Genomic DNA, 11,234 nt, shown 5'->3' with positions numbered 1-11,234 from the left:
TCTAAATAATGCTACTCTCCTTTTTGTACCCTAGTCTAATCACACAACCATGGGTTAGCAAAGTACTCTGCTTCACCAGGTTTGGCACAGTTTTGTTCAAAGCTTGATAATGCACTCCTGAAGCCAGTCCCTCTCTCCAACCCTCTATAGACACCATGTCACAGCCATCCTCATTGATCCCACAAAATTAACACTTAGTTCAGTCTGACTTCCTCTTTTCCTGCAAGTATAAGGGGAAATCCTGGGGTTAATGAGGTAACCCAATCATCAGGAAAAAAGGAGTAATAAATAAATAAGAAAAAGAAATCAGCAGTCACAATATTTTTACCACAGTACTGTTATGTGGCTAGATCTTTTGGCATATTGTTGTCTTGCATAGTAAATAAGAGTTGATGAGCAGTCGGCAGATGAGAGACCTGTGCCTTGAGGGTTTGAGAGAGCGCTTGCCTCAGTCCTTCCCCAAGCACTGCCATAACCCACTGCTGCTGTTGTGTTCAGGTATAACCCTGGGTTGGGCATGTCATCTGGGGAAGCTCAATATGGTCTAGATGACCAGGGCTCCCCCCAGGATGACGCTCCTCCCCCACGCCCTCCCCTCCCCCGTCCTGAGGATTACTACACCCGCCATGCACCCAAGGAAGGCCAAAACTCACCATCCAAGGTGTAGGTTTTCCGCCCATTTGCTCACTTCCTCTCCTGCCATTTCTCATGTGGTTGGCTGACATATTCTAATCTTGGTACTAATTTTTCCTCTTGCTCAACTCTTTCTTAAGCTGTGATGCCATAATGAAACAAGCTATTGCTGTGGCCTCTTTTCTTCATTCACTCCCTCCGTGTCCACAGAGTGATGTGAAGCATTGCAGAAGATGGGCTGACCTTCTGAGATGAGGAGTTCTGCATCTCTCATTCGTGCCATAAACCAACAAGCAACCACTGATTAAATTATGCAGCTAAAATTGGCCTCATCACTTTGAAAGACTCAAATGTCACCTGCTGGTTCCCTTAGCTTCCCTCTCAGTTGAAGTGGCTTTCATTTGACTCTTACCTTAGATTGACAGTGTTAGTGCAAGCTATTTTAATTGGTTCTTATACTTTTTTTGTTTATTTGAGTACGGCTCTTTTTTAGGGAAGTGGAATGCAGTTTGATTTAGTTCTGATCTATTTGTTTTGTTTAGAAGAGAATATTAGTGCTCTAGGCTTTTATGGTTTATTTTTAGCTGTGGAAATGTTGTTTTGTTTTCTTTTCTTTAGTGGTCCCATGTGGGTAGTGGTGAGGCATTTTGTCTTGTTTTTAACATTTATACAACAATGAGCACACAGTCGCTCCAGCTCTTCAGTCCTGTTCTCCATTATGTCTGTCAGTTGTTGAGTCCAACTTCTCGGGGTTACTGAAAAAAGTCAGAAGTCGTTCCTGGTAAGTACAGCTGGTAGTCAGTTCAAGCAGTGTTTTACCTTGTGGAAATGAAGGTAGCTTTCTGGTGTTTTACTGGGTGTTCCCTCTGGCCTCAAGGCTTTCCAAAAAATACACTTATTAGGAGTGATTTTGCATAATGAAATTGCTTTGCTTTTTAGTGAACTCTTCCATAAAAAGGATCATTCACTAGAGTTGTGAGATAGGCTGTATGCATTCAGTTACTGACTGTACAGTTGTGGCACATCAACAAGTCTGTAGAGTGTAACTGAGAGAAAGGAACAGCTATTGCTTCACCACACAAGGACTAAGTTTGATCAAGCAGATCAGTCTTATTCTGTGCTCATTCTAGGCAATCTCATCATGTTTCTTGTGACATGTAACAGCAGTGATTTAGGACATAACTGTGGAAGGAGAGGAAGTAGCTTTGATTCAGAAGAGTGTATGTATAGCATCACAGAAATATGTATGGTTACTTTCCTATTTATATGTTGGTTGCTCTTGATAAGTTGGTAAGAGTCTGTAAGGGATCAAGAATAATGAGAGTCACTTAGGCTGTAGAGGCAAGCTTTGTGTGTTGCCAGTGGTGTGTGTTATAAGGGGTGTGATTGAATAATGGTTGGCTTGACTGGTGGCAAGTCCAGAGGTGTTTGCAGACGCTAAGGAAAGAGAGAGAGAAAGAGAGAGTGAGAACGAGAGTGAGAGAGAGACAGAGACTGGTCAACATCCAACTTGTGTGCCAGTTTGTTGTTTACTTTGGTGTTGTAGCGTTTGCATTCATGCTTGTGTTTCACTGTTACCCAGATGCAGCATCACACAGTTGACATCTGTCCTTGTCAAAGCTTATCTGCCAATTTCTGGTGTTCCTTTGATCTGTGTCATGTCTGGGAGGCACCAAGAAGTCCAAGGTTGACCACTCTCTCTGTGACTCTGTCCGCACATCTCTAGAGGTGGAGAACTCTTGCCTCAGGGGCTGGCTTATCACTATGCAAGCTCAAATGTCATTTTAGTGCCATGTTTTTCTCTTGATATTTAAGTATCAAATCTGACTTTTTCCAAGTTTTGAAAATTTCTTTTATTGAAGGAAAGATTTTACTGCATTGTGCTTTCTCCAGATCATTTTGGATTTTGATTAAAATATTTCCAGTACCAAAATAATTTTGTATATGAAAATCTTATTTTAAATAATATATAATAATTTTGTGGAAATTTTCCATATTTCTTTTCATTGTGAAGGACGTGAATGAAACTGGGTGCAAATAACACTTGGTGGTGGATCTTAACATCTTGGAGGCATCCCCACCCTTCCTCCTCCTCCTCCTCCTCCTCCTTCTCCTCCTCCTCCTCCTCCTCCTCCTCCTCCTCCTCCTCCTCCTCCTCCTCCTCCTCCTCCTCCTCCTCCTCCTCCTCCTCCTCCTCCTCCTCCTCCTCCTCCTCCTCCTCCTCCTCCTCCTCCTCCTCCACTTCCCATTCCTCTGCCTTCCCCAACAGCTCCCTCTTTCTCTCTCATTGCCCCTTGACACAAAAACTTAACTTATACTGCACTGTCTTCCTAACTAATAGTTAATGCACTCTAACTTCTGGTCACTTCCTCTCTTGGTTTGTGGATATGATATGACAGTGACATGAGGATCTGGTTGAGTAACTGTAGTGCATTGTCTGATGTAGTATTTTAAATAGGTAGTAAGCTCTCATATGCAAGCTGTGTAAGATTGAAATACAATTCAGTAAATGTTATTACAAATATGGTACCCTTGCGTTCCTACAGAGCTCACCATATAAGGCAAACACCACATGCTATTGAAGAGTAATTTGATAGGCTCTGTGTTAAGATAACTTTTATCAAGTGTTGAGTGTGATTTCTCTATGACCAAGTGTTGACTGGCTGTTTACCTGGGCCTCGCTGTGTGTAGTGCCTGGAGTAAGAGCTGTTCATCTGAGCAGCAACAGTAGCTGGAGTAACAACTGTAGCTAGTGGTTGTTAGAGGCTCTCAACAGGAAGACGAGTCTGTGTGGTGGCGAACTTTCCTTCCTCGTGACTAAACACATTGCCTCTCATAACACTGCAGTAACAGCACATGTGGCATAAAGATCAGGGAAGAGATCAAGATTATGATTGGTTATTCTCAAACTAGAAAGCTAAATAATTTATGTATACATGTATAGTAGTGCAATCACTGGACAAGATTTTTATTATCATGAAAGCTTATTTTTGCAACAGATCACTAATACTTGCATTTTTTTTTTTTTCTCCCGTTGTTGAGTATTGCTTTGAGTTATATGTAAATAATGTGTGTTCAAGTGATATAATAGTCAAGATCTGCTGTTATGCTGCTTTCAGTGCATTATTAATTTGTCTGAGAAAGTTATTTGGACCAAGTAAGTCATGAAACTTCAAGTGGAAAGTAAGAAGTATGAATTGTGGATATTGATTCAGCTTGAGGAGTCACATTCTGGTGAGAGACCTCAAGCAGTACAAACTGAAATTCATGGGGGATATAAATACACACACACACATACACACACCGCGTAGTGTAGTGGTTAGCACGCTCGACTCACAATCGAGAGGGCTGGGTTCGAGTCCCGGGGCGGCGAGGCAAATGAGCAAGTCTGTTAATGTGTGGTCCCTGTTCACCTAGCAGTAAATAGGTACGGGATGTAACTCGAGGGGTTGTGGCCTTGCTTTCCTGGTGTGTGGAGTGTGTTGTGGTCTCAGTCCTACCCAAAGATCGGTCTATGAGCTCTGAGCTCGCTCTGTAATGGGGAAGACTGGCTGGGTGACCAGCAGGCGACCGAGATGAATTCAGGCCTACATCGGAAATAATGAGCTCAAACACACACACACACACACACACACACACACACACACACACACACACACACACACACACACACACACACACACACACACATAATAAGTAAAGTTGTGTTCTTGTCAATGAATTTAGTTTACTTGGTACATTTGTATTGGCTTTGCTTACTTGTTTTAGAAATTGATTGACAAGAATGAATGAACAATATTCATCAAAACAAGAGTTTAGGGAGGAATTTTTCAAACATATATCACTTTAACAGATCATATAAAGGAAGGAGAAAATTCATCTGTAATACAAGTGCTTGTTGATCTGTTGAGAGCCACTCAGTGTTAGACAGCCTTCACATTTATGTATTTCCAACAGCAGGGTGTATTTGAGTCATCATGTTGAGTCAGTAGACCTCATTAGTTTTTGGACATGACAAAAAGAATGGCTTGTCTGCCAGTCATGTCATTCTCCTCAAAGTGCTGACTCAAGTCTGTGTCTGTTTGGAAATGTCCATTGATGTGATAACAGCTTCACCAAGACTAGTACTGCTGCCTTGCCCTCCTGCACTGCCATATCACAACCACATTTGGTGCTATTCTGACGCTTCCAAACTTTTCTCTAACTCAGTCAGAAAAGACGAACACATTCTATGGGAATGAACCTGTTAGCTACTGCAGATTATGTCCAAATGAAAAGGCTCAATATTTTGTTTCAGATTGGATGTGTTTTCTTGAACTACATACAAAAAAAAGATCAATTATTGTACAGTGAATTAGGTGTATAATGTTCACTCTCTCTCTTCAGTCACCATTTTGCCAGTATGCCTTATTAATACTTGAAGATATTAATCAGTCCACTTACAATTAGTTCTCTGAATATAACTGTTTGAGTGACCAATCTGGAACTAATATGGCTTGACAAGATTTCTATGATTCTGACTCGCTGTTGCTTCACGTGTAGACCAGACCCACGTTTTGTGAGCTTCAAGAAGGAGGGAAGCGTGGGCATTCGACTCACAGGAGGGAACGAGGTGGGAATTTTCGTGACAGCAGTTCAACCCGGATCTCAGGCACAGCTGCAAGGGCTTATTCCCGGCGATAAGATACTAAAGGTACAGCCTACCTGTTCATTCTGTTATAGTTGTGACGTAACCTTTTTTGAGTGTTTGATATATTCAGTTTCTGTAATAGATTGTGTATGTGTATGTTTATATACCTGGTTGACCTCTTCTCTGCCTTGTCAGGTCAATGACATGGACATGGCAGGAGTGACCCGAGAGGAGGCTGTTCTTTACCTCATGAGTCTTCAGAACCAGATCGACCTTATTGTACAGACACGCAAACATGACTATGAATCAATCCTTAACACCCAGAAAGGAGATCTCTTCTATATAAAGTAAGCATTCCTTCATCACAAGATATTTGCTCACCAACAGTAGTTTAAGAATGAAGGAAGAACATATGTTATTTTTATTTTGTTTGTCTTTTATCAGTTTTACAGTGTCCAGGAAATTTTAATGTCTATTTTTTCCATTTATATCTATCTACATATTTCTTTATTTATATTTGTAATTTTTCTCTATTTCTTCATATATCATGCTAACATCCTTACAGCAGGGAATAACAGGTGCTATGTCTACTCTTCTTTACAGCCAGTCACTCTGGTTATAGATTTATAGGTTTTATCCTTCTATCTGTCTATAAGAAAGGCAGGCAGTCTTGCACACACACACACACACACACACACACACACACACACACACACACACACACACACACACACACACACACACACACACACACACACACACACACACACACACACACACACACACACACACAGGCTGGGTGATGAGAAAATTAAAGAGACCAATGAGGAGAAAGACTTAGGAGTAACCGTGCAAAACACTTTGTCACCGGAGAAACACATTAACAAGATATTTTGGAAAAACGTATAACATGCTTCAAAATATTGGCCTTGTATTCCACTACCTAGATGAAGGAATGATGAAGAAGATATTATGTACCTTAATAAGACCACAGTTAGAATATGCAGCTTGTGTCTGGTCACCGCATATGAAGAAAAATGTGAAGAAGGTGGAAAGGGTATAGAGGCTGGCAACAAGGATGGTACCAGGACTCAGGGAGTTAGACTATGAGGAAAGACTGAGGAAACTGGGGCTGACCACATTAGAAGAGAGAACAAGAGGAGACATGATAACTATGTATAAATTGGTGAACAAGATTGACATATTGGACAGAGAGATGATAAAGGTGGCCACAAGTAATCATCTCCGGGTACATGGAAAAAAATTAATAAAAGACATCTGTCTAAATGACGTGAGAAAATACAGTTTCCTGCATCGTAGTATTGATAAGTGGAATAAACTGAGCAGTGATGTCGTTGACGCGGTGTGTGTCAATCAGATGAGAGATATGACAGGAGTGGACAAGGAGACAGGTCACAGAGAGCTTAGCTCAGGCCCTGTAATACACAAATAGGTAAATAAACACACACACACACACACACACACACACACACACACACACACACACACACACACACACACACACACACACACACACACACACACACACATTAACAAGATATTTTTGAAAAAACATATAACATGCTTCAAAATATTGGCCTTGCATTCCACTACCTAGATGAAGGAATGATGAAGATATTATGTACCTTAATAAGACCACAGTCTTATTAAGGTACTCTATCAACGCCGTCGTTGAGAGAGGACAGCTCGTCTCCGGCTGCGTACAGGAAGAAAGAAAATACCTATGGTATTACAGGGCCCGGGTAACTCTAAGTTTTGTGTCCGTAAATGTCCTACTGTCTCTTAGTGTTGAAAGTGAGTGATATGGAGAGTGATCCCTGAGAGGAGTGTGGGCGGTGATCGTTTGGCCGTAATCAGCTGACAACAACAAAATGGCGTCCAAGCAAACTAGAGACTTTGAAGGTTTTATTACTACACCAAAGGACTGGAGAAACTTGACATGGATGCAAGAATCCAGGCACTGGAAAGTAAGTTCCTAAACATTTTGTCCATAGAAGAAAAACTGGATAGAGTTCTAGCCGAGAATGATTCATTCAAAAAGAGATCTACTTGTTAATGCTAGCGAATAAAGAGCTATTGAAGGAAAAAGTAGAGATGGAGAAAGAAAACCAACAACTAAGGAAACAATGTGAAGAGATGAAGGCTAAACTCATGGAAATGGAGATAAAATATCCGAAGGGGACTTGAAGAAGGAGGAATGTCTTAATCTAATTGATACCAGGATGAAAGAAGTGAACCATGAACATCAGGAGGTACAAAGGTCGTTTAGGAGATAGTAAAAAGCAGGAAGAGGAAAATAAAGGGATTACGCAGAGGAAATGGTAAAGGCACTAAAGGAAAATGAGTATGTGGTGAGAGATATTGCTGAAAAGAAAAATGTGTGATCATAATAGGATTGAGGGAGGAAACTAACAGGAACTGGCAGGACAGGAGGGATAAGGAAAATGACAGGATTAAGTTTTTACTGAACAAGATCTCTGTGGAAGAAGAGGACCTATATGCTGAGGTAGAAGAAAGTGTGAGATGGGAGCTTTTGAGGAAGGCAAGAATAGACCATTAAAATTTAAATTAAAGTCTCAGGTGGCAGCGGAGGCCTTGTTGAGGAGGGCTTGGAAACTTAAGGACTCTGAGGAAACCAAAACAATTTACATAAGAAGAAATATGTCACAAGATGAGAGAATGAAGATGAAGGAGAGGAATGACGAAAGAACAGAGGAGGAAAAGACCAAGTTTTTTTGGAGGATGAGAAATGGGAGGCTAAAGAAGTGGTGGATAAAACAGACGGAATAGGCATTACATGGAAGAATGAGACTAGGAATGGAATAAAAGTGACTTACACGAACATAGATGGATTTTTGTCTAAGAGGCTAGAATGTATGGATTACCTAAGAAATAACAAACCGGACATAATGTGTGTAGTGGAAACAAAGCTAAGGCCCGAAATAAAGCTAGACTGGTTTGTTGTAAAACACTACAAAGTATGGAGAAATGATAGAAAAATAAAGGAGGTGGTGGTATAATGGTTCTTACTAAGGAAGATCTGATAGTGAAGGAGGTGAACTATAGTAAGAGAAATGAGGAAGTGATAAGTATGCTTATAACAGATGGCAAGAGGGACATTAATATTATAACAGTATACATACCACCCAGAACCAGTGCTTGGGAATATGAACAGTACCAAATGGTGATGAGAAATACTCTAGACAGAATGAAGCAAGAACTCATCAGAAAGGATAGAGTGATGATAGTTGGAGACTTTAATTGCAAAGAAATAGTGTGGGAAGACTACGAAGTGGTGAATGGTGGTGAGTGGGCAGAAGAATTGTTAAAGGTAGCAACAAATAACTTGATGACACAGTGGGTGAGATCACCAACAAGGTGCAGGGGACAAGATGTTGCAGCAAGGTTGGATTTGGTATTTACCAGGGGCATCTCTCTAAAAGAGGAAATTGAACATGAATGTCCCTTGGGGAAAAGCGATCATGATGTCCTAAGCTTTGAGCTGGATACAGAATTAAGCACGAATAAGATTGTGGAAGCAGGAGGAAAAATTAAATTATACTAGGGCAAATTATAACCATATAAGGGAGTTCTTTAATGAAATTGACTGGTCCGTGGTATACCAGGAAAGGGATATGCAATTGAAATACGATAAATTTATGGATTTGTATAACTCTGCTGTGAAAAGTTTGTGCCATATTACAGAAAGAGGACTTTAAATAATAAACAGTGGTTTAATAGAAATTGTGAAGAAGCAAAAAGAACAAAGAAAAGGCATGGAAGAAACTTAAGAAAAACAGTGATGTATTATCAAGAGAAGGCTACAAAACAGCAAGGAATAGATATGTTGAAGTAAGGAGAACAGCACAGAAGGAATATGAACAGAGGGTGGTGGAAAACTGTGATAGTGACCCAAAATGTTTTACAAATTCATAAATGGAAAACTAAATAAAAGGGAGGCAATAGAAAAGGTAAAAACGGGAAGAAGTATATGAAGATGCTGGAGATATAGCTGAAATTTTGAACGACAACTTTTGCAAAGTGTTTACAAAGGAGGAGCATTTTATGGGAGGAAGGCCTACGGAAATAAAGCAAATGCAGGACATCATGGTTACTAAGGAAGATGTAAGGAAAATTATAAGCAATCTGGATATTAATAAATCAATGGGGCCTGATGGCATATCTGGGAGGTTGCTAAAAGAATGTAAGGATCAATTGTTGAACCCATATTTGATATTGTGGAAACCTCCATACGAACAGGATTAGTCCCGAAAGAGTGGAAAAGAGCTGACATTGTGCCTATATATAAGAATGGTAGTAGAATGGAACCGCTAAATTATAGACCAGTATCGTTGACTAGTATATTGTGCAAGGTATGTGAAGAAGTAATTAAAGCTAAGTGGAGTGAGTATCTAGAAAGTGAAAACATTCTGAGTGAAAGGCAGTTTGGTTTCAGAAAAGGAAGATCGTGTATCCAATTTATTATGTTTTTATTCAAGAGTGACTGACATACTACAACATAGAGAGGGATGGGTGGATGCTATCTACCTGGACTTGAGAAAGGCCTTTGATAAAGTACCACACAATAGACTGATGTGGAAACTAAAGATGATTGGAGGAGTAAATGATAAACTAGCAAAATGGATGGAAAATTACTTAATGGGAAGAGAAATGAGAACAGTGGTGAGAGGAAGGAAGTCCGAGTGGAAGAAGGTAACCAGTGGAGTTCCACAAGGGTCAGTGCTGGGTCCCATCATGTTTTTGATTTATGTTAATGATATGCCAGTAGGAATTGACAGTTACATGAACATGTTTGTGGACGATACTAAAATTATGAGGAGAGTAAAGAATGTGGAAGATTGTAACAAGTTACAGGAAGATCTTGATAAAATATATGAGTGGAGTAGAGTGGCAGATGGAATTTAATATAGACAAGACCCATGTTATGAAAATGGGAAGAAGTAGATACAGACCAAACTGGGATTACAGGCTGGGTGATGAGAAAATTAAAGAGACCAATGAGGAGAAAGACTTAGGAGTAACCGTGCAAAACACTTTGTCACCGGAGAAACACATTAACAAGATTTTTTGGAAAACATACAACATGCTTCAAAATATTGGCCTTGCATTCCACTACCTAGATGAAGGAATGATGAAGAAGATATTATGTACCTTAATAAGACCCCAGTTAGAATATGCAGCATGTGTCTGGTCACTGCATATGAAGAAAAATGTGAAGAAGGTAGAAAGGGTACAGAGGCTGGCAACAAGGATGGTACCAGGACTCAGGAAGTTAGACTATGAGGAAAGACTGAGGAAGCTGGGGCTGACCACATTAGAAGAGAGAAGAACAAGAGGAGACATGATAACTATGTATAAATTGGTGAACAAGATTGACATACTGGATAGAGAGTTGATAAAGGTGACCACAAGTAATTATCTCCGAGGACATGGAAAAAAGCTAATAAAGGACATCTGTCTAAATGACATGAGAAAATACAGTTTCCTGCATCGTAGCATTGATAAGTGGAATAAACTGAGCAATCATGTCGTTGATGCGGTGTGTCAATCAGATGAAAGAGAGATATGACAGGAATGGACAAGGAGACAGGACACAGAGAGCTTAGCTCGGGCCCTGTAATACACAAATAGGTAAACAAATAGGTAAATACACACACACACACACACACACACACACAAAGAGGATTGTGAAATACTGCAGGAAGACTTAAACAAGATCTGGAAATGGAGTAAAAAATGAGAGATGGAATTCAATGTGGACAAAAGTCATGTCATGGAAATAGGAAAGAGTGAAAGACGACTAGTGGGAATCTATAAGATGGGAGATGGAGTAAAACTAGAAAAGTTAAAAAGGAAAAGGACTTGGAAGTGACGATGGAAGAAAACAATGAACCGGTAAGCCATATTGATAGAATTTTAAGAGACATAT

The 11,234-nt window shown here is 40.1% G+C and overlaps 1 protein-coding gene across 20 annotated transcripts in view; it reads left to right on the top strand.

The window, feature by feature from the left end:
• LOC123508378 (tight junction protein ZO-1-like) overlaps nt 1-11,234 on the top strand; it is a 206,367-nt gene that overhangs the window by 165,978 nt on the left and 29,155 nt on the right. For 15 of the 20 annotated variants that reach the window (XM_045262064.1, XM_045262063.1, XM_045262060.1 and 12 more), the window contains 3 exons: nt 499-663; nt 5,176-5,326; nt 5,459-5,610. In XM_045262064.1, the coding sequence (XP_045117999.1) occupies nt 499-663; nt 5,176-5,326; nt 5,459-5,610 (468 nt within the window). Of the gene's footprint in view, nt 1-34; nt 80-498; nt 664-5,175; nt 5,327-5,458; nt 5,611-11,234 lie in introns of all 20 variants that reach the window. The other 5 variants (XM_045262073.1, XM_045262069.1, XM_045262067.1 and 2 more) reach the window with 2 other exon arrangements.

Source organism: Portunus trituberculatus, chromosome 24, assembly GCF_017591435.1.
Source record: "Portunus trituberculatus isolate SZX2019 chromosome 24, ASM1759143v1, whole genome shotgun sequence".
NCBI classification, from domain to species: domain Eukaryota; kingdom Metazoa; phylum Arthropoda; class Malacostraca; order Decapoda; family Portunidae; genus Portunus; species Portunus trituberculatus.
The sequence above is the reverse complement of the archived record's forward strand: the minus strand, read 5'-3'. Positions and strand labels throughout refer to the sequence as shown.